Here is a 24,462-nt window from a genome sequence, read left to right on the forward strand (position 1 = left end):
CTTCATTTTAAATGACCCGAATAAGATATGTGCAGTACGTTAATTCTTCCGCGAGACTTCGCAGATGAATCCTAACTACATTCTGGACACTTCTCGGCGAACACGCGTGACCTGTTTATAACAATGCTTCTACGACTTTGCGTGGGTTGAATTTTGTAGTCAGTAAACGGATAAATTATCGGAAGAAGAAGCTCTTACTGGTTTGTTTAGTTACTACTGATATTAAAAATGATATTAATTCTTATTTTTCGAGAAATAAACAAATCGGCGAAACATTAAATTGTATTTTCTTGTAGTTTTTGAAATCGAAAGTAGATCGTCTATGTTTGGCTGCTTTGACGAAACGAAACAACTTTTTTATGAAAAGATTTAAATAAGAGGTAATTTAACCGTAAACTTCAATGTCAGATACTGCCAATTGCTGCTAAATGTCTTCGCATCATCACAATTTGTAAAATATATTGTTGAAACTGGAGAAAAGTGTAATCGTATCCAGATATAATATTTTGGGTAAATATCGAGCTGTGTTATGAAATTTTAACATTCAAGTAACATACATGATAGATATTATTGTAACAGAAATGATTCTAGAATTTATTTTTATTACACCTACATATAATGTATGTCAGACTCGTATTCTAGTCCTGAGGCATGATCTGAAAGTAAAAAGATGAAGTGACAGTCATACTTTGGATATTGTAATACTAGAAAGAATCTAGATCGTAACCTTTCTGGAATTTTGACTGGTTTGGATAATTTGATTACGATTTAGGTTCGCAAAAAAATGAAACCGTCACCCATTCTGCTTTTCATGATGACACATGGCTTGATTTCTGCAGTCAGTAAGCGGATAAATTATCCCGAGAAAGAGCTCTTACTAATTTGTTTAATTACTACTGATTTTAAAAATGATTTTATTTCTTATTTTTCGAGAAATAAACAAATCGGCGAAACATTAAATTGTATTTTCATGTAGTTTTTGAAATCGAAAGTAGATCGTCTATGTTTGGCTGCTTTGACGAAACGAAACAACTTTTTTATGAAAAGATTTAAATAAGAGGTAATTTAACCGTAAACTGAGTCTATGTTAGAGTGCTTTGACGAAACGAAACAATTTTTTTTATGAAATGATTTAAATAATTTCACCGTAAACTTCAATGTCAGATACTGCCAATTGCTGCTAAACTGTCTTCATATCATCACAATTTGTAAAACATATTGTTGAAACTGGAGATTTTGGCAGTATAAAAGAAAGTGTAATCATATCCGGATATAATATTTTGGGTAAATATCGAGCTGTGTTATGAAATTTAAACATTAAAGTAACAGACATGATAGATATTATTGTAACAGAAATGATTCTAGAATTTATTTTTATAATACATACATAGAATCAATATCAGACTTATATTCTAGTGCTGAGGCATGACCTGAAAGTAAAAATATGAAGTGACAGTCGTTCTTACTTTGAATATTGTAATACTAAAAAGAATCTAGGTAATATTTAGAAATTGAAACATAAAATTTTCAGTTAGAAATCGCACCAAAGGCTGTATCAAGGGTCTACATGTTCAAAATTTCCTTGTGGTGATACCCCAAACCCTAGTTGCAGGAGGGGGTATCCTCCCACACCCTCCCCCCATATTGCCACTTTACAGTTTGATACATTTGCCCTTTTACCACCTGCCACAATGCCCATTTCAAAATCTGACTGCAGTTCAAAGCGGGAAGGAACACCCCTCTCCACACCCACCCTGCTACCGACCACGTAAAAATGGCTCAAACATTTTTTCAGCCCAGTCTGGGCCTGTCTGTCTACATGAATCAAAACGGATAATTGAAAGTACATAGACTTGGGGACTACTGACATGGTTTTGAAGGGGTTAACAGGTCTGAAATAGAATAAATGATGGTTTTAACTAAAAAAGAACTGCATTTATTAATATTGGTTATCTTTTCCGAAATTGGTAGCTAGTCCGAGTAACTTCTCTTAGTTTCAAATGCACAATTTTCCTGTCAGTGTAAACATTCATGACACTATATATTGACACTCAGCAACATTTACACATCTTTAAACGCAAAAGTAAGTATACTTTAAATTCACATCCCTTATAATATGATTGAACAATACCTAGCGTGTGACACGGTTATTGCCAGGCCCCTTATCTGTAAAATATCTGAACAGTTCTTTCGTCCATCCGTTACAAATTGTATGTGGCAATCCGCGCTATAAAATTTCAATATATAAATTTTCATTTTCAAATTTTATCATGTGCGAATATATACCAGCCGATAATTGCCTGTTTTGGTAATGCCGGAGGCAAATGTTTACTGGAAAAATATTTATAGTCATGGGCAGTATCTTAGTGCCACCTGTCAAATTGTAGTTTGTACTTTCAACATTTTTGTTTTTGCGAACCACTCTTCAATTTTAGAGAAATATATTGGGTTTAAATACTTGCATAATATCAATCAAAGTTTTACTAGGCATCGATTGAATGTCCATTTCATCTATTGTAACAAAATTTCTGTTCAGTTGGGGAAAAAAAACTAAAACCAAACTGAAACTGGTAGACTATACTACCAGTACATCAATCATTAGCCGACTCTCAGGCCCTTCAGGCCTTTGATTTGTTTTACCTATTCAGTATTTATGCACATTATGACTCTGTGGTGTCATTGCTCAATTAGAATAAAACGTTATATTAACTCATCACAGTGGTGGTATAAAAACGTCGTAAGACACTCTATCTTCCTATGACTATAACTTGCAATTATGTGTGCACAGTTTTGACAGATATCTAATTTTAGTGTGCACTTGCGAATCTGCAATTTCAACCTGTTGTGTTGATTTCAGCTGGACAAGAGACCAGGCAATCAAATACATGCTAAACTATACTGCAGAGACGCCAGAATCAGCGGCCATAGAGATCGATCGGTATGCCACGTGGCCCGGCCAAGCGTGTGGCTACAAAATAGGCGAGCTGAAAATAAAAGAATTAAGACAGAAAGCATCAACTGCATTGGGTAGTAAATCTTGAAATAATTTGTTCGTTCTTAAAAGGTTACAACATACAACACCGGGTGCCCTTTTCGTTTTGACTAGCTCTACCTCATATATGAGGACTGTTGAAAATAACATTTTCTTTGTCTATAACGTCAACATATTTTTAATGTACTGAAATAAAGGTTATATCATCATTATTCGCAATCGTTTCACTTCTTCACAAAGAATATGTGTTGTGAATATGATAATATTGTAAGAATTTGTCCTTCCTCGTATCGTTTGTAACATTTTTCAAATGCTTATAGCACACAAATATCTTACAAATTAACTTATTCTCTACTTTTAATTATCAAATCATTGTATTTATTCGTTATTGACCAAGTATTCAAATTTTGATCCTTTTCTTAGTTTTCATGTCACATTTCTTTTCAGGAAATGAGTTCAATCTTGCAGAATTCCATTACACAATACTTAGGCATGGTGCCATGCCTCTAGATGTGTTGGAAGCAACTGTAGATGAATGGATCAATTCCTTAAAACAGTCTTCAGATTCGGGTCCTGTTGCGTCACCGGATAAGTCTACGAATTCGGCCAGGACCATTGCTGTAAACTTCATTTTGGTGCTGCTCGGTATTTGTTTACATAGTCGGTTTTGGCTGTGAATGTTTTTGGAATTTATCAATTTGTATATATTCAAAAGACAAATGATTTTATTTGTGAAACATGTTGAAGAAGAATTTTGCAGGCTCAACCTCTCTTTCATCCATTTCAAACAAAAGTAATGAAACACTTCTAAGTATCATTTGTTTTCTTATTTATCTAACCACTACATGGTTTGCGCATAAAAATGTTTTGGCTCACCTGAGCACAAAGCACAAATGGCTGCAAGACATTAATCTATGATTTTTCCGACAAAATGACGTTACGCCGTCACCTTCGGTTCATCAAACGTGCAAAACTACATTATGACAAGTAGCAGCTTAATAGACAAGATTGACTTTATCTGAGAAATATTAACCATCTGTCTTAAGCTGCTATTTTCCACTTCTGCATTTATATACAGAACATAATTTGCTCAGTAAATACACGCAGAAGTGGAAAACGTCTTAAGCAAAAACCCATCTTAAAAGGCCAATTTCTCTCTTGACGTGCTGCTGATTGGTTTGACTGTACGTGAAACAGCATGAAGAAAAATATTCGAGCTTTGAAATTGATACTATTCTTTTTACTGGATGCAAAATTTGGATATTTTGCACAATGGTACATACATTAACTATGCATTTCATACACAACTAAAGTTGAAAATTTATTCTAGATTAAAATCTGTCGTTTATTTTTGCTTCATAACTTCAACAGAAATTGAAACTTGTACTCTATTTGTTTCAGGAAATAGACAACAACTGCCCTTATTTCATACAAAAATATTAATCAGGATAACAGACGGTCACAACATATATACTAGTAATTTGCACACAAAGAAAATAAGATTTATAACTCTATTCTTATGGCATAACAGAAACAAATATAGAAATATAAACCTTTAACTATGTTCCTCTGGCAATACTACATACTCTGAGCTAATTGTTTTGAGTTTAAGGGTGCGTGTATCATTCATTGTTTCCATTACAATAAATTCCGAACTTCTACCACCTCTCAGAATTTCTATATCTATGTCTGCTATTGGCATCTTACGAAGAGTAAGGTCATCAGCTGACTTCGTAACCAATGTTTCGTCCTCAATAGGTACACTCGATAAGTTAGTATCTATGTAGTCGTCTCCAAACAACGCTTTCCCGTTGACAACAAGGTGGCCGTTGTCGTCAGGTGACACCATTTGCATGGTATCGTTTACAGGCAACACTTCTTTTTCGACTCTGTACAGGTCAGCTATGATCTCCTCTTCAGGTATGTTTTCTTTCTAAAAAAATTAAAGGAAACACTTTACAGTCAAAGTATATTTTTGATATTTAAAATTCATATTCTTCGATGTTAAAGTGCAGTTCCGTACCAAGGAAATAACACTTGATAATCTCACCGGGAAATTGTAAGTATATTATCCGCCCTCCGTTATGTAATTCAATAATCCACTGGAAAACATGACAACATGACATGAATTTAAAATAATTACAACCACAGTGTCATTAACGTGATGTCAACAACCGTGTAACAAATGCCAATCGAGCTATGTAAATGATACAAGAAAACGCAATGTCAACAAATCATGATGGGTCAGATACTCTAAGTCTGGTTCAATACAGGCAACCTTTACTCAAGGTGTTATTTAGCAGGTATTTATCGAGATGGCATATTTCATTGTAAAGTATGCAATGGCAGTGATCATTGTAAAAGGGAACCCGCAGACAAAACAATAAACACGTCATTAGATATATAAAACATAATTTCTTTTTAGAAATGTTTATATTAAATACAAACTTAAAGACTGAGGCCAGTGTATGAACTACTTAATCCACTTTGAAGTGATAATATAATTCAGGTTAGAAAAAAAATGTCATAATCAGAGACTTATAAAAATAAATAAGTGTAGATTACTTCCTCATTTTCTGTCAATACTGGCGCTTTATTATATACTTACGTCGTCCTCATCCCTTTTAAAGTCGTATCCACACCTGAGAGGTTTTCGGATACATTCAGGTAAGAATGGAAAGAGACTGTCGTAAAATGATATTAGATATTTGGCTTTCACTTCACCCGGTTTCTTGTAACCTGTAAGAATAAACACAGCAACAAATAGTAGATTCTTGAGCCATCCATAAATTTATGCCGTTCTTTTACTTCCACTCCTAAAGCATTCACATCTGTTAACATCGTTATAAGTCAGAAAATTCATTAGAATTACCAAATGTATTTGGCAAAGATATATCATCATCTGGTAAACATGATCTTGCTTTAGAATCAGAGACTTATTAAGTGCCGACAAAGTTGAAAATATTGCAAATTTTTGAAAATTTGAAAAAAAAAAATTTCGAGGCACTTTTATGTGCCACCAATCAGGTCTGTATCCGGCAAGAATGTTCATTGAAACAGACGGATGACAATTTTCGATGTTTTTATTACTTTTATCCCGCACAATTATGGAGAATGTTTTCATAAAAGGCGGGGGAAAAACAAAAATACAAAAATAAAATACGGTAAAAGTTTGACCTTGCTTGAAAAATAAGTCCATTTCCTTGATATTACATGTCTTAGTCAAGGCTCAAGTGCAGTTCCGTACCACTTAAATTGTATCTGATAATCTCACTAGATATATTCTACCGGTGCAATTCATTAAATTAAAGAAACCCACTATAACATTATATAGATGTCAAAAATGTTTAATGCCATTTACGTTATGCATACATAAACACAAAACAGACTATTTTTTTGTACTGATAAAACTTGCGTCATTACCTGTGCAAAAAGATATTATACTTCCAAATATCACCGAAAGCAAAATACCAATCACTCCAAACCAATGAAATGATACCGTAAACATGCGCCTGAACCCAGTTCTGAAATTATGAAGAAAGATTTGCGAAATTAAAGTCTACTTTTCAGTTTAATGCACTTTGGTAATAGTTTAAGCTGTGGCATACGCTTTACAACTGAAAATGTCGACATCATGTAGTACACTTCCTCACGCCTGAGCATGCATGGTGTTCCAGTAAACTATATTAAACACACAGGGTCAATGTATGTTCACTTAAAATAGAAACCAGTGCGAAGAAAATGGAAATAATATCTTTAGGAAGCTTATTTTGCCCAAAAAAATTACGATCAAAACCATGTTTAAATTAGTAAAATAGCAAAACAAAACGACCGTTGAGCAATTCACGTAAGTTTAAATGGAATCTATTCTTAGTTTTCTATACACAGTTGCCATTTTGCGTACAAAAGGTATGCAATATATGCATCTTCCTCACAATTTCAAGCGAACCTTGATCTTGGACTTGAAAAATATTCAACATGCAGTTGTTGCCTGTATTGCAAATATTGTGATTGAAATTTTTTCAAATGCAGGTAAAAATGTTAAGTTATTAAAAAGGAATAATAACAGAATAGAGCTGGTGTTCAAGACCGAAATCCTGTCAAAAAAAGGACAATATTTTATTTAAAATGAGGCTTCGGAAATACTTCATCGCCGCAATCGAGTTGAAACTATTTGTAATACACAGATGATTTTACGTACATTTCTGAAGTTTCAATAATTTGTGCAACGGTCGAGCCAGTCTGTGATGTAGAGTTGATCAAGTACATTGCAGTCGATATAGTGGTCATGTTGAAATTGTTAGAAGCCTCTGTAGCAAAACATTGGTCAACAGGAGCTGGTGGAAGTCTAGTGTCTCGGACGGATCCTTTGGTTGTTATTTGACCGAAGGACATAATGAAAGTAACAATCGCTGACAAAATTGTGCCCCAAAAACCTCCCTGACAATGGAATAATCAGCCAGGTGAAAGGATCATAAAAAGGCCTACACAGAATAATTAATGTTTTACTTTTAAATTGATACTGTAGGGTTTTAGAGTCACACCGACATAATTTAGGTCAATTAACGATTTTTTCAGACGTTCAGACTTTTGACTGTTGATCATGAACCCGCAATGTTTCAGGCCTAGGTTGGCACCTTGGTAAAATTACCGACTTTCCGTAACGAACAGCATGGCTATTTTACATGAAGAAGTCTGCTCCTCAAATAAGGTTTCGAATATACGCCGTTGAAGGGAAAACCGTTCGATGTCTGCGACATTTAATGCTCGGCCACATGGACTCTCATTACAAATTAAGGAGTGAAAATAAATTATATACACATGTAACTTTTCATCGTTGCTATTCTGAGCCATATGAATATTATGGACACGTTGCTATTGTTACTCAATCTTAAAAGAGCTTATCATTCATAACAATTCATAACATAATAAAAATTTTAAATAAGTACGCTAAGTAATCATCTAGAGCTTTCAAGTGATAAAACCTAAAGTGGCTTAAGTTTCGTTCACTACCCAATTGGTTAGTCGCGAGTGGCCTCCTATGATACCAGTAATGTTTTTAGAGATATTCAAGATTTCATTTCGCATCCGAGTTGTAAAAGTCTAAAAATAATTAGAAACAACTACAACATATCACTTAAGAAAATGACAAGCATGATGTAAAAAGATACCATTGCGTTTCCCCATGGACAGAATGCTCCAAACACAAACATCCCTGTCAGCGGACCTCCAAATGCGGACAACAGACTCGCAGCAATTTGATTAAGAGTGCCACCAACAGTAGCAGTCATAAAGGCTACAGCAATAATGAGGCCACCAAAAAGAACTACTGTAAACAGAACATAAACCACAACAAATGTAAGTAAGTGCGATACCAAAAATACCATGTAAGTAAGGAGATATGCACATTTCATACAAATAGGTGTCTTCTTTCACTGACTAATCTTTCAAAACGCTAAATTTTGTAGCAATATGAGATACACAGATAATGAAAAGACAAAATAAACAAAATAGTAATACTATAAAAATGCGAATGTATTTATAATATAACAATATATTACAATATTTAAGTAATTACTACTCCGGAAACATAAGACAGCGAAATAAATCAAAGCAAGATGGTTAATGAAATGTATTCATTTTGACATTGGAATATAAACAATTAAAACAGAACAAACCTGCGAACTTTGCTATCACCGTTGCTTTAAACTCTGACATGGGTTTTACGTGTGGTTTTACAAGGTCGGTCCAAAACTGAGCTGATAGGCTGCTGAGTCCACTAGATATGGTACTACATGTATGTCCAAATAAAAGATATAAGCTAGGTAAAAAAATCGTTGAAAGGAACTATTTCTATACAATTAAGCTGTCCTATACATTACATTTCCCGAAATGATAATATACAGGTCATTCAAAGTTGTTTCAAAGTTCGACAAAGTCTTCCTTCTGCAGGTGATTGGTAGATATGTCTTCGAAATTGATACTGTTTTTTAAATGTTCGGTGGCTGATCAAAAAGCACCACGTCGAATAAGATTTCAAACAAACGTGCACCGCATATTGGTTATCCATTGATTTAAAAGTACTGAATTTAAAGCATTTTCATGGAGTCTTCCACCATCAATCATTTAAATGCAAATATTTGATTCAATCACTACATGATAATTTTTAACCGGTCCTTAATGTATGACTGGAGTAAAGGTATACCTTAAAGAAGCACTGAATAAAGACGCCATAAAAAGTCCTGGCAGACCTGGTAGTCCTTCAAATATGTCCATCACCATATAAGGTATGATCTGCAAAATATTAAATGTTAATGATATATTTTGATAATGCAAGGAAGAAACTGACTGTTCTGGTTAAACAACTAAAGGACATAAGAGGAGACACAGTTTCATCTTTATTTGATGTTTTTACTTGGATTGTTATTAACTAGTAAGTATCTTTTGGTGGCTTGAATATAATACTAAATGAGGGTATAAACGCGTGGTTTATTTAACATGTTTGTAACTTTTTGATGTATTTTATATTGAAGTTTCTTTGAACATATATAATGGACAGCTAGTAGTGTTTTAGAGAATTTTATAGTAGATATTTATTTGGAATTATTGCAATAGTTTTCATATTAAATATGAAATTCAACAGGAATAAACTTTTGGATGGAATTCACACAACAATCTGAACAGTCTTTGATGGTTGGACGTTCATACCTGATTTGGATTGGAAATTTGTTTTGATGCAAGTGGATCGCACCCCAGTGTATCATAGTAACCATACGCTATGATACCTTCTATTATAGCTAAGAATCCGGTGATTAAGAAACCTGGAGCGACCAAGTACAACACCCTGAAAATGTTACATATTGTTAAAATACAAATCTTAAATTTCAAGTATAAATTGATCTCTTAACATGGAAAATCGCCACAAATTGGTTCCGTACCAAATAATATTTTAAAGATGAGAGAAAGAGATTAGATTATACCCAGTTATTTACTGAGAAAGGTAAAAAGTAGTTATAAAAAATACGATATAGCGCCTAGAGACACTTTGCCATTTTGAAAACATTCTCTTTTTCTTACATTTGTGATGATTTAACAGGTAACATGTCATATCCGTTCTCCTTTGTGTATTTCAGCTACCTTTTGATAGCAACTGAGAGCAATAGATTTAGATAAAACACTCAACATTCCACAGCCCTGTTAACATTTTCCAACATTTCTACCTCACTGTTTAAATTAGAGGAACACACTCACTCTGTTAGTTGAGATACAGTTAAAAAAACAGAATATCACACAATATCTGTTTATATCGATGTAACAATGATGACACTATAGTTTCAATGACGTGATCAAACTAGGCCCATGAAGCATAAAAACATCACATTTTTCGCTTTACAGGAATAAGTTATTCTATGATATTTGAAGAAAATAATTAGCAATATTTGAAAGAAATGGTGTATAAAACAACTGAAGGCAGAAAGCATCAGTATGGATTTAAAACTCATCAAGTTACTAAAAATATAAAATAGATAATAATACAGTGTGGCGAGATCAGTCATCAGTTAAATTGAGATAGGTGGATTAGCAGTAATTATTTTATGTTTTATCAATCATTTTTAAAATCATTTGTTTGCCAATCAGTCGGCAAGGAAGCCAATAGAAAAATTATATTATATTTCTTATACTGAGCTAGACCGTGCACGCTAAAAGAGTATAACATGTATAATAGCATGGAAACAAAAATATACTCCCACATCTCCGCAGGAGTATATAATATACTTTTTTGTTTAGATTACTCTATCTGACTTTTATCATGTCCAGTAAGCGAGGGATTATAACAAGAGGATGGCGTGTATCTCTATAATAATTCTGTCGTAACGGTCGATAAATTGAGTGCACTATGTACAGTTATTCCCTTTATACAAAAATGCATTATTACTAGTACTGAAATAATAGTGCTGAAAGAATACGACAGATTACCCACTAAGACGAACACTCTAGAGCAGTTCTGTAAAGTGAATAACTGTAGTGCACTCAATTTATCGACGACTGAATTATTAAGATACATTCAATACAGGCAATTTTGGTATAGAATATTAGTATTTAACCAAACATTTAAAGGAATCAGCAAAAAAGACGGCCTATACTCTGCGTAGCATTTTTATTCTTCATTGTGTCTGAAAGGGCGGATGGACCGTAATTAAACTTAAACACAGACTGACTGATTAATTTACAAAAAAGTCCCGAATCAGAGAGTGGGCCTTCGTATTCTTAAATACAAACGGATAACAAATACGTTTAAAAATACCGGCATGGTTTGAATATTTCTGGTGTTCACGGGTATAAACTTCATTTTTCTATGTAATTAAAAGTGGTAGCTAGACTTACTTTCTAGCAGCCGATACAGAGGGTGTGGAACTAATACGTTGTATAGAAGATTGGTTAAATACAAGACCAAATCCACGAATCAAAGTTCCAATAACTAAGCTCCAGAACGATTGACGAAGAGTCGGGTCGGGATCAAAACTGGAAAATGAACGCATAATTAACAGATGTCAGTATTCATGTGATGTATCCAGATACACCAGTTGTATTCCAGTTCCTCTGGAATATATTAAATAAAATGGCAGAGTATTTCAGTAGTCACAAAGTTAAATGTTAAAATGGACACGTTTATTTACCATTCGTTACGTCGTTATATGAGACAAGTGCATGTTACTGGATATTACGCATTGTAACGCGATGTTAGAAAGTTGGACCCGCAATTATTGGGGAAATTTTGTCTTTCAGCTATAAATTATAAATGACTGCCACTCGCAATTACTTCTGTTTTGAGACAGTAATATTGTCAAATTTTCCAAATTTCATTTTCTTTTTTCTCAATTTTGGCAGCATTGTACCCTGCAGCAAAATAATTCTTATAATACATGCAAAGTCTCTTTATAGTAGAGTTCTTTCTTTTTTAAACTGACAAAACTGTACACTGTAGGCAATAGTTGGCATTATATTTAAATTATAAATTATAAATTATAAAAAAAGACTAAAAGAAAAAATTACTTACTCAAAGAAGTTGAGTCTTCCCTTTTCTTGTGCTATTTCCCATGTTTTACTAATACCACCAATTTGTATTGTACCCTATTGAATATACATGTAGAAGGAAATATAATGGTGTTCATGTAAAGTGATGACTAACAAACAAATCACAGACATCTTCCTGTGCTTAAAACCTGGGATCGGAATAGCATGTATATGTAATTTAAATACAGATACCATCATCTTGTGGAACGATCTCAAAACTGCTGTTCTATATGTATATGATGAGAAGACACAGCCAAGACTTCCCATCACATTGATCTTTGCAAAATATACCAATATCAATATATAGGAAACCGGCTTTGTTTTAAAGTATTCAGAAAAAAGAAACTTGAAAAATGAAAATGTACTCACCCGAGCTAAAATGGCGAAAAATCCTGCGTACATTACAATAAACTGAAAAACGTCTGTCCAGATAACCGCTTTCAAACCTCCCTAATTAGAAAGGTAAAAGAAAAAATAACATTTGTTTGGCATGTATGATAGGTTGAAGGATAAATGAACACATTTACTATGATGGCGAAGAATAAGAATTCGTTTCAAGTTTCAATTACTTGGGTGTAGTGTTATCCAATGGCGGATCTTTTATGACCGCAACTAAAACGTTAGCAGGTAAAGCTCTTAAAGCTATGGGATCGTTATTCTCCATTCCAAAAGTTCCTGTAAAGATCATGTTAAAATTATTTGATTCATATGTAGTATTTGTATTAAATTATCATTATAAGTATAGGGTTTTTGATAAACATCGAACGAATACATAGAAGGATACTAAATGTTAAAATTCGACATCAAATTCTGCGTTGTATGGGGAATAGGGAAGACACCCATTATATATAGTAAGACAAATTAGAATCGTCAAATATTTTTTAAAGTTATATGCTGAAATGAATAATAACTGTATTCTATCAAGCACTTTAAACGTCTTATTAATAAGAATGATGCTGAAAATAATAATGTTGTAAATTGGGCTTCAAAGTTAGTGATTTACTACAAAGCGCAGGCTTTCATGAAGTATGGATATTTCCGTCTTCCATAGATATTAATAAATGGATATTAAGATATACAGAAAGAAACGATAGAAAATGCACACTTTATCAAAGTAACGACCTTGAGGATGAGTATCATTTTGTTTTAATATGTCCAATGTATGCCTTATTAAGAGCACAATATATTCCTAGTTATTACTATCGACACCCAAGTATGTTAAAATTTATTCAATTGTTAAATTCTACAAATGTTGAAGTGTTGAATAAACTGGCTCTGTTTTGTGAACTAGATGCCCACGGGCAACATGTCGAGCCCTCCAGCTGTCAAAAGGACTGGGAGTTGCACATGACACTCCCTGTCTCATTGAGGCAAACACTTTTGCCAAATAAAAAAGAGATTGCAAAAAGTTACAATATAAGTTATTTAAAGTAACAACAAAGGGACGTAAATCTTAAAAAAAAGAGAAATTCTAAGTCCACACAAAATTCCTCATCAGTAGAGATAGGTCAAAATTCACCTGAAAATTGGATGTAACAAGCATGTTGTACTACAAAAAAATGGTCTTAATTTTTCCCTACGACCAGTAATAAAAAAGTTATGAATATAAGCTATTTATAGTAACAACAAAGGGAAGTAATTCTAGGATCTTGCGCATGACACTCCGTCTCATGATGATGAACAATTGTGCCAAATAACATCAAAATCCCTCTATGCATCAAAAAGAAATGCTCCAGACAAAGTCATTCTTGTATTTGACTTTTGACCTTGACCTTAGACCAAGGGATCTTGTTCTTACGCATGACACTCCGTCTCATGGTGGTGATCATTTGTGCCAAGATACATCAAAATCCCTCCATGCATGAAGAAGAAATACTCCGGACAAAGTTGTCATTCTTGTATCATTTGACCTCTAGGTGTGACCTTGACCTAAGACCTAGGGACCTGGTTCTTGCGCCTGACACTCCGTCCCATGATGGTGAACAATTGTGCCAAGTTACATCAAAAGACAAAATCCCTCCTTGCATGCAGAAGAAATGCTCCGGGCAGTCATTTTTGAATTTGACCTTTGACCTGTAAGTGTGACCTTGACCTTTGAGATAGGAACATGGGGTTTGCGCATGACACTCCATCTCACTGAGGTTAACATTCGTGCCAAATATAAACAAGATTACTCCATGCATGTCAAAGTTATGGTCCGGACAAACAAATCCGGACGCACGGACGCACGCACGCACGCACACACGCAAACACACACGCACTCACATACACCGAACAGCCATTTGGACAACTATGTCTTTGCATCCGCAAGCGGGCTCGACAAAAAGCCTTTAAGCTAAGATCAAATGAATTTAATTCATTGCAATAGATTATATATTTTTTTGCTTGCATTAATTTATTGTTATTATTTGTTATTATTTATTACATTAGTGCGTGCATGTATGATTTTATTTGTATGTAACGATGAACTGTAAATGTTCAAGTTAGATATAATAAAATGTCTGTTCTGTTCTGTTATATGATAACGTAAACATAATAGTATATATGTACAATAACATGAAAATGTTACAAATAAACAGATATGGTATACCACAAGACAAATGAATGTAAAGTAAAATATATTCATTCACAGAAAAAGTATATGGAAGTTCCTATTACACGTTTAGAAACTGAAAAACATTGTATTGGACGCATAGAGCGATCAAAGAAAGCAGACTGTTTGACTAAGTATATTTATTAGAGGTAATGACATATACAAATACCCCTCATTCCACTAGCACCTTGCCTTAGCGGGACACTGTTATATAAATGATCTGACCGCACTCAATGATTCCAAAGGATCCAGACAATAAAACAATACTAGGTCCAAGTACTGGTGAACTTTTACGGCCGCCAGAAGACAGCTGTTGTAATTGTTAATAAAATCTATTCGAAGATCCATTAGATGCATTAAAAGTAGAATGAACAAAAAACGTTAAAATCGTCCTGTCGAATGTTGGAATAAAAATAATCGTAAGAAATGGTTTAGATAGTGACTGAAAGGCCTGTATAACTTTAGTTGTAAAACAACTACTTCTGTAAACCCTGTAAACCCATTTTTCAGAATCAAGAGTTAGATTTATTTTCTGAGACATCTTGAAAGATGGACTCTAATTTGTGAAATAAAAGAACTAAACCAAACTAATAAAAAAGTAGATTTTTTTACGACAGTGTCTATAGTCATTACTCCCTTCCCTTTCACTACAAAACCCATTGACATGTTCAAGGCATTGCCTTTTCGAGTACAAAGAATTTAACTAGTCACACATAATCATTACAATTTGGTATATAAACACATTGTTGCCTGCGTTTACAGAACTCATGCATTTTATTAAATACACCCCTTATATTGCATACCCAATACAAAGTTCTATAACGTGATCAATTCCTTACATGGAATACTTACAATTGAAGTATAGATAATAGCAGCAACAGCTATGGATGTGATAGATACCCAATGAGGTAAACCAGTCACTGAAAGAAAGACAGTCTCATTATTATTTGCACTTTACTGGAACTTTACAGAGACGGTAAGGGTTAAGTTTAAGGATTGCATGCAATCAGTCGGTTTAAACTCTGTAGTTTTGTATTACCACTGGCCGCCTCAAGGCAGCGTCCTCCTGTGACTCTTGATGTGTTTGTTTGCACTTATTGTCTGTTTGTTCAATTGTGTAGTTTGTGTAAATGTTTGTTGTTTTCACATCCATACATACACAGCTGGAGCTTTCCTTCCGATTCAGGGAAGTGATGATTTTGGCACATGGCTATTCTTACAGGAGCACTGTCCTTGTTTGTAACATAAATACTGGAAAAGTAAGTGACAACTTAGCCGCAGAAGTCAATGTGATTTGCAACCATCAAGAGCTGCCATACAAATTGCCAGTTTGAATTAACTGATGCTAAACACAACTGTGCAATCTACTTGAAAAGAGAGCCTAGCTCCTGCAGTAATAATCATAAATGATACGATAACATAAATTTCCTCTTGGGATCACAGCAGGGACAAAATATTGGCTTTTCTTAAATGGACTTGAAACAGAAATAGGCACATATAGCTTTATATATGAATGAATACAAACACGATATATCAGTTTGTCTGAGGTTGCAGATCTAGAATAAAAATCGGGACATTCGAATAATTTGAAAACTGAAACATGACTTATCAGTGCTGTCAAAACAAAACAAAAATTAATAACAATGTGACCAGAATTAAAATGTGGCATGTCGACGTAACATATGAATATGTGGGCGAAATATAAACGTATCATTGTAATGTAGTCGAAAATGAAACGTGAGGTACTATGTAAAAAAACGTGACAAATTAATTAAATCAAATTAACAATATTTTAAATGAATTGGAGCAAATTTAAAAATACCTAAAATATCACATTATGCGATCAAACTTAAAACTTAACGTATCAATACTATTGAAACTGAGACATGAAATGTCAATTTACCAACAGGGAAACAGGGCGTAACAATATACTCGAAATTGAGTCAACGTGTAGAATTTTTGTAGCATATTTGAGGTTGCAATGAAATAGACGTGTGCAAAAGTATACAAAATATTTCAATGGTAAGAAGTGTGACATTACAATACCTGCTTCCAATGCAGTAGCTGGACCAAAAAGTACAATTCCCATATAACCAGTCTGTAAAGATATCAAAGTCAATATGACAACATTATTAACAGCTCATGTTTACCAGTTCTTATTCAATTGCTTTTAAAGAAAATACATGAGCGCCATTCAGTAAGTATATGGCAAATTTATTGTTTACAATCTCTGTCAAGAGGATATTTGCTTTATCTCTTAACTTGCACAAAATTGTGTATTTAATGAAATTCAATTATAATTTTCAAAGATTTGTACATGTTAGGTTCTGTTTTACAAAACGTACACGTGGGTGCAATCTGATTTTGAACCGTTACAAAATGACATTCATCAATGAGGATGGCTTTCATATATAATTCATACAATTCTACCAGATTAGCATTAATAAATGATGTTTGTGACTTAATTAAATAAGGTAGGTTTCATAGACTAATAAATACAGACTTCTGATGTAACTGCAATTTTCTACATGATTCAAAACTTAAACAACATAAAACATATATCTTACATAACCCAACATTGCCAGAATAGTTCCTAGGATTCGGACGGCATGGGATTTAAACCGTAATTCCAAATACTGAAATTAAAACTCTACAGTTTTAAAAACATCAAAGGATAAATTCTCGATAGAAAATAACGTTAAAACGTCAGGAAAACGCAATTTGGATATACTACCGTGAATAGGTCCAAATGCTAGTATTAAAGATATAATAATGAAATAAAAATGATTGTTCGATAGTTTACCCAATTTGTGAATAGAATTTTGTATGTGACAACAAAATGTGTCAAACACACTGGATTCAATTCAATTGCAGGATAATAGAAAACAGTTTATTTTTTATTTGCGTAAGTATTAGTATATATGTCCATTTGTTGAAAGGAAATAAAATGCGATAAAAATAAAAAAAAGGCCACACAAAATTGAATCGATCAGCTCTTGATATCGTGGGATTGAATACCTTGATTGATTATAAGATTCAGTTCTCTTCCTGACGTCAATGTATATGGCTTGTCACAATGGTAGTTCAATGAAACTGCATGTACTTTCGCTCAAGTAATGTAAGTATTCTTAATTAATTGTAAGCCTCAAATCACTGCAGATCTCCACAAGTTCGGAAAAGACACTAAAATATATCATTCCTAAACTTGAATTATAAAGACTTACCTCGTAGGCACTGGTGATTTTCAATGGATGCATCAAAGGAACTATTATTATAATAGACAGGATATTGGCAAAGAAAAATCCAACTCCTGCCATTATCGTCTGAATACCGTATACGTAGACCTACAAAAAATAAAACACAGTTATAACTTTTGACTGTGTAAATTTTTCTGCCTTCTGTAAATTCCCAACAACACAAACTAGTCTTACCCATTGTCTACATACCATTATGTAGCTCCCTAAATGCTAGTTTTGATATCAAAACGTTACATAGCCTACTAGGTGATTATCTTTTTGGAACAAAGACTCAAGCCTAAAGAACTAGATTTAAGTGTTCATTGTAAGGCTACACCTTTTCCCTGTATTTGACAGTATTATAGCTAGTGAATCTCTACGAATGACTGTAAATATTATGTAAAGACCTGAATTCTATCTTTTGACACAGCTGTGTTCACAATACTGAGACTGCGCAGGCAAGTATAGGGGATACATGTAATACAAGGGGTGTACAGCTTTCAAAATATCTTAATTCTGGGTCTTTCAGGTTGTTTATTGATAACGAAACAATACTGTAAAGCAGATGAACTTCAAACCTAAACAATCATACAGAAACAATGATTGTCATTTTTCTCGCTCTCCGTCTACTATTGTATAATTTGTCACTTGGTAAACGAAAAATGTTTGATTACCTCCGCTGGCTGGCCGAGCATAAGAATTGAAGACTCAAATGATACTAGGAGCGAAATCGCCACCGGTATGATGGCCATTCTCCTGTTTCCAACGAAGAATTCTGAAGTTGTCCTCTGTTTGCCACCAGAAAGTGCGTGGTAGATCCCAATTGCAAGCGATATCACCACTGTGGCTCCAAATATGCAGTAGTCAGCCACGTGGAAATATTTGCCTTGGTTCACCATTTTAACGTTTCTGACAAAATTTCTTCAATAAATTTCAATAATTTGGACTAATATAACTTTGAGCCACTTCACATTTTTAATGTTCACAGTGTTATATTAAATAAATCCTTTATCACGGAATAGTTTTAGGTCGTAGTATTTGCTTTTGCTGATAAATTGGACATCTATCATATAAGCCTCGTTTCCGGTAAATACATAGACGTGTAGTTGCACGTTTAGATTAACTTCGAGGGTTGAGTACTAAGTTCTTGAACTATTTCATTTAAATATAATGCAACATGGTCACCTAGATCTTGCAAACATACTAGTTACACTTGCAGAAGCTTCGCTCATAAGGAATGGTGTTCAAGACACACTCTATGGCAAAACGGGAACATTTTAAAAGTAACATGTAACGGAAAATTTATGCATGGCTTATAATTTTATTTTGTAAACATTTTTTTTAAGTACAGTCCATAAAATAAACAAACGTGTTTGTAAACATGGACGGATCCAAACGGAAGGGGAAGAAGCATTTTATAGAGATATTTCGACGGCAAAATACAATACATATCTGTAGCTCTGACTAATCTATAATCCGGGCAAGTCTATCTTATAAGTACAACAACACTGCTGACCCAGTTAAACGAGCTGTATAAAAACAAACAAATTTGACAAAATTTAAAACTATACAAGTACAAAATAGAATAACATTAAAAAATGATGGCGTAGACGTAAAAAAGAAAATCACAGCAATTAAACAAAAAAAAAAGAATTGTGCATTTTAATTTCACAGGTTTTAGAAATTTTTTCATCAAATTTGTTTGAAATTATTTCAGATAAATTACTTTGCTTTTAGTATGCTTTTATCATATGTCCGCCTTACTCTGGAATGTAAAAAAAACTATCCAACCTGCTTGCGGAAGACCGTAAAAGGTTCCCGGCCTTACCTGTTACACTGTCTTCGCGTTTGCCTCAACCTTTTAATCAGAAATTCTCAGTATGAATTAAATAGCGGTTATGTGATTTAACAAGCAACAAACGAACTCAGAAGAACTCTTCTTAAGTATAATTATTAGTCAGGGAAATTATTTTCTAATGTTTCTCGGGTAAATGCAATGCTCTGGGACATTGTAACCGTCCCACTGTTGTGTTCTGCATATTAAGCAAATAAGTATTCATTTATTAATTATCATGTACAGGAAGCATGTTACAGAATAAATAACAGATAATTACTTCCTAATTTAATGATAAAACATACATGGTTAGCTTATAAATAATATTAACTTAATAAGTAACTCAAATATCAGTTCAGAAACTAGTGCATCAAATCAAGAAAAGGCGACATGATGCAACTGCATGAAAAGAATGGATTTACTTCGTTTATTGTTCATCAGTACACATACCTATCTGATAAACATATCATTGACATAACATAAACATATTAAAGAAATGCAGTACAGTACAAGATAGTAAGGCGACAGGGGAAGTAGTCTGCCATTTTGTTATTTATATCTTTTTAATGTTTATTTTCTGTTAGTATATACATTCAAGAATATAATGTAATGGCACAATAATATATATGTTTATATTCAATGTACAATATTAACACCTTTCATGCCAGTATTTATCGTCTTTAAAGATAATTCACAAACTCATATTATACTATTTTCAACGTTTTCATTTAAATGTGTTTATATAACTGTTTGCAAAAACCTCAAACGACTAACAAGTTATATTTTCTTGTCCTTTTGGATCATGAAGTCCATTCGATTTTACTAAAAACTGAATTCCTGTGCGTGAGAGGTAATGACTACTTCGTTACCTCCCATGAAAAGACTCGATCAAACCAAGTCTGCTAGTTTTTGCGTAGAAGTGTTCTATGCTTCCACAGGATCTTCTTATAGATTTTGTAGATAAGAAAATCGCACTTTTAGTAAGGCTGAATATCAATAAGTAAAATTTAAAAAAGTAATAGAGAAAGTGATAAATGCAAACGGATAACCAATAAGTTTAAGATACTTTGTCATGGTTTTGAATATTTCTGGTCGGGCCAATAAATGTAGCAGTTTCTAAATGTAGGAAATAAAAAAGTGGAAAACCACACCTAGCCAGACTCGATAAAATTAAAAATGTTGCAGGCTCATTTGGATTGAGCTTGTGCATAGACGGTAGAGGAAATGCATGCTACCGTCCACACCCTTTAACCCACGAGTTTTCAACATTTGCACATATTACAAGAGAGCCAAGTTCAGTGTAGAGACATCTGCAAATGCTTCATTGGGCGATGACATGGAATCTTCAATGATTCACTAGAGTATATATATATATATATATATATATATATAGTAGAGAGAATTTATACGAACTAAATCACCACCACAATAAACAAGCCTTAGGGCAATTACGACAAAGCGTCTAGCAGTACAAACGATCACGCACACGCCACAGCAAGTCCACTAACCCAATAAGATTAGTTTCGATGCTGCTCTATATACGAGCCCGAATTGTACTACACATTCGCACTGGTTCAACATCTTGCAAATATATACTCAAATCTCTGTTTTCATGTCTCACAAATCAGTAGTGACATTTTAGTCTTTTTAACTGATTGGGACCAGAGAAGCTATATTTTCTGTCTCTGAAAGTTAACTGGATCTCGAGGATAAATTGAATATATAGAGATAGTTTGCATTAAGGGATCTAATTATATTCATAACAGTTGACTTTACCATACGTGAGTGCAGCCAGGATACAAGTTCGCATTATAAATTATTATATAGTAGAGAGAATTTATACGAACTAAATCACCGCCACAATATACCAGACCAATTACGGCAAAGCGCCTATATACGAGTTGAAACTAGAATGACCATGTTAGTAACCTTGGTGGAAGGAAACACAGTGTACATGTGAGTGTGTGTTTGAATTTTGAGTGTGTATGTGATTAAACGTTTTTTCTTTGGTAGCGAACCTTATATTTATCCTATATTAAACATGTTTGACGAATCAGTGTTAATGAAAAGACTCTCATCTGAGTGAGGCTCTAATCCTTGGCTGTATATAAAACATACAAATCTAGTCAATCAGATGTATCAATACACCAGTTACAATAAACAACATCTGAAAGCATAGCATCAGAGAGATGCAGGACAGTATCAAACTGTTTCTGTCCACAAGGTTAGAGTTTCCATGGATTTTTTCCAGTTTTAGTAATCATTATCAACAGATCCATCAATCACTAAGCATAGTATGCTTTACAATGCTTGAATATATAATCTTTTTAATTGTTTCCACAAATATTTGGTAAAAACGCTTTGTCCATGTTTCCATTTTAAAGGAATGTTATGATTTGTGTTGGTTTTCTTAAGAAGAGCCACTTGTGGTATAATTATGTTCAGGCCTTCTGTATTTTGATTTTGTTTTATCGTATTCAAATATTTTACTCTAGTAGAAGCGAGAGCAAAACGAATTAGATTGAGTTATAGACCTTGCCAGGGGAACAGCTCTATCCAGGGCTGGATAAATAAGAATATCAAATTTGTAATTTCCATATATTTTTTATTTCTGCTTCAATAACAATAATGAAATGCAAGTTATAAACGGACATATAAACTGTCTTAAGTTGTACTTCTTTTTACCATTCATATTTCTCAATGTTTTAAAATGAACAGCATTCATGTTGAAAGTATCTTCCAGAACACATATCAAGTGTTTATTAAAAGCTTCTATGATAATATACAGTAACTGCTCTTCAGTGCACACAACTACCATAAAGTCCCATTCATAACAGTAAAGCAATAACTCTGCTGTGAATGGTCTACCGTTTTACCCAACTATGAGGAACGTCCTGACAACGTCCTCGGCCAAATCTTTGTATTTTAAAGTTATGAGAAGGTTTTCGATTTGTTTTTGTTTAAAAGGAACAACAAACATGACATGACTGTTACTTACAATTCAATTATGGAGGTCATCTCATTATACACTTTATCCGATAATACCGTTTAATCATTAAACTTAGTTTTTATCTTTAGCGGATTTAAAATCTTGCAGAGATTTTTATAAAAAACCTGAAATGGAAATATCTCCTAACCCGGCAGAATGGAAAATACAACTGCGAATTGGCGAGTAAACGTATCTCTCAAAAATAAAAACCAAAAGCAGAATAAACTACGCGCTCGTTTACTAATAAATGCACACATAAAATGTTCGAATAAGATTTAAATTTACTAAAGGACAACCATTCTTAAGTATGCATTTATAGCAGAAGCATTTTAAGTTACTCAATTTATTATGATGGTATCAAAGTTTTGATTTAGGATACATTTGGTTAAAATCTGCAACCAATTAAGCGAAAAAGAGAATTCAAAAACAGATATGATGTTAAATTGTATCGCCCACTGTTAGAAGGCATTGCGAATCTTCTTTGCATCTCCTTAATAATACAGAATAGCATCGTTTAAATGACGCTAGTAGAGCTTTTTTCCGTCCAGAATAGCTAAAAATAAAAGACGTAGTGTAAATAACGTTTGCTTCTTTTGTATTTATATATGTGCCTAATCAATAAGAGGTCAGGAAAAGTATATTAACATTTCTTTTAAATTTTTCAAGGTGTCAAAAACTTTGTTGACGACTTTTTGCTAATTTCGGTCAAAAAAGCTCTATACTATGTTTTAATAAAGGTTTTGCATAGACAGTTGTTATTATTTTATTTACGGACACTTAAGGATGCAGAAAATTGTAAAGTTATTTTTGTGGGTTTTTTTACTAACTGTGGACATATTTCGGCCACAGTCTCCATGTGTCCACTTTCATACATATATCATAATTTATGTCTCTCAAAGAAATTGTCAGCTGCCATCTTTTTGGAAAATACATTTAACAAATATGGTTAAATGCTGTTGCCATCAAATACACAATCCCATAAGTAAAAACAGATATTCTGAGTGCAAATGGCATTTAAAAATCTGGTGTACTGGAGATGAAGGCTCAGTTACTCTGGTTGTATGTCCATCTCAATGCTCTTAGCTCTCATCTTCAGGATTCTGCTATCATCCAACTTGTCCATAACAATATATTCATTGCTAGTTCCTCCTCTTAGTATATCCATTTCCATATCTTTAACTTGCATTTTCCGTGGAGAGAGGTCATCAACAGAATGAGTCACCATAACGTCTTCTTGATTTAGTGCTTCATTACTGATTCGGCCATCGCTTTGTTTATTATCTACGAAAACAGCATCTCCATTCTTGTCGGTATGATTATGTTCTGCTTTTGGTTGTTTGTCGACTACTCCATTTGGCTTCTCAATTACTAGATCAACATGAAATACATCCAGCTCTTTGCCATTTAGTTTGTTGTACACAGTGTCCGTCTTTTCCTCGTCGTCCTGTTAAATAAATTAGAATATTCAAAACAACAATGTAATTAAATACAAATGTAGATTATTTCGCCGTTTCGTCATGATAACGTTATTGAATCGTTCCTTGAATACCCGACAATATATAAAGAAATCTATCTGGCTAATGGAATATGGCTATGGCTATCACGGCTAATGGAATAATCCAGATCTAAATTTTGGAAAGCATATTCAACATTCTGTGGCATATCTGGAATGCAATAACCATGTTTATAAAGAATATGGAGCACTGGCTTGCACCGATTTCCGAAGGTGAACATTTAATTGAT

The 24,462-nt window shown here is 33.6% G+C and overlaps 2 protein-coding genes across 2 annotated transcripts in view; one reads left to right on the forward strand and one right to left on the reverse strand.

Moving 5' to 3' along the window:
• The window catches only part of LOC123554760 (uncharacterized), a 38,044-nt gene extending 34,238 nt beyond the window's left edge, over positions 1 to 3,806 (forward strand). The window contains exons 33-34 of the mRNA XM_045345072.2: positions 2,858 to 3,027; positions 3,440 to 3,806. Of these exons, the coding sequence (XP_045201007.2) occupies positions 2,858 to 3,027; positions 3,440 to 3,669 (400 nt within the window). The 3' untranslated portion in view covers positions 3,670 to 3,806. The remainder of the gene's footprint in view (positions 1 to 2,857; positions 3,028 to 3,439) is intronic.
• Positions 3,807 to 4,412: 606 nt separating this feature from the next.
• Positions 4,413 to 24,462, reverse strand: part of LOC123556002 (uncharacterized) — a 37,981-nt gene continuing 17,931 nt past the window's right edge. Inside the window, exons 18-35 of the mRNA XM_053547066.1 lie at positions 23,770 to 24,163; positions 20,181 to 20,184; positions 18,571 to 18,817; positions 17,885 to 18,004; positions 17,228 to 17,296; positions 16,707 to 16,758; positions 15,513 to 15,580; positions 12,437 to 12,517; positions 12,051 to 12,124; positions 11,378 to 11,515; positions 9,701 to 9,836; positions 9,198 to 9,286; positions 8,671 to 8,783; positions 8,164 to 8,321; positions 7,194 to 7,432; positions 6,416 to 6,516; positions 5,601 to 5,731; positions 4,413 to 4,925 (exon numbers count right to left, since the gene is read on the reverse strand). Coding sequence (XP_053403041.1) covers positions 4,548 to 4,925; positions 5,601 to 5,731; positions 6,416 to 6,516; positions 7,194 to 7,432; positions 8,164 to 8,321; positions 8,671 to 8,783; positions 9,198 to 9,286; positions 9,701 to 9,836; positions 11,378 to 11,515; positions 12,051 to 12,124; positions 12,437 to 12,517; positions 15,513 to 15,580; positions 16,707 to 16,758; positions 17,228 to 17,296; positions 17,885 to 18,004; positions 18,571 to 18,817; positions 20,181 to 20,184; positions 23,770 to 24,163 — 2,592 coding nt within the window. The 3' untranslated portion in view covers positions 4,413 to 4,547. The remainder of the gene's footprint in view (positions 4,926 to 5,600; positions 5,732 to 6,415; positions 6,517 to 7,193; positions 7,433 to 8,163; positions 8,322 to 8,670; positions 8,784 to 9,197; positions 9,287 to 9,700; positions 9,837 to 11,377; positions 11,516 to 12,050; positions 12,125 to 12,436; positions 12,518 to 15,512; positions 15,581 to 16,706; positions 16,759 to 17,227; positions 17,297 to 17,884; positions 18,005 to 18,570; positions 18,818 to 20,180; positions 20,185 to 23,769; positions 24,164 to 24,462) is intronic.

The sequence above is a fragment of the Mercenaria mercenaria genome, chromosome 7 (genome assembly GCF_021730395.1).
Source record: "Mercenaria mercenaria strain notata chromosome 7, MADL_Memer_1, whole genome shotgun sequence".
NCBI classification, from domain to species: Eukaryota; Metazoa; Mollusca; class Bivalvia; order Venerida; family Veneridae; genus Mercenaria; species Mercenaria mercenaria.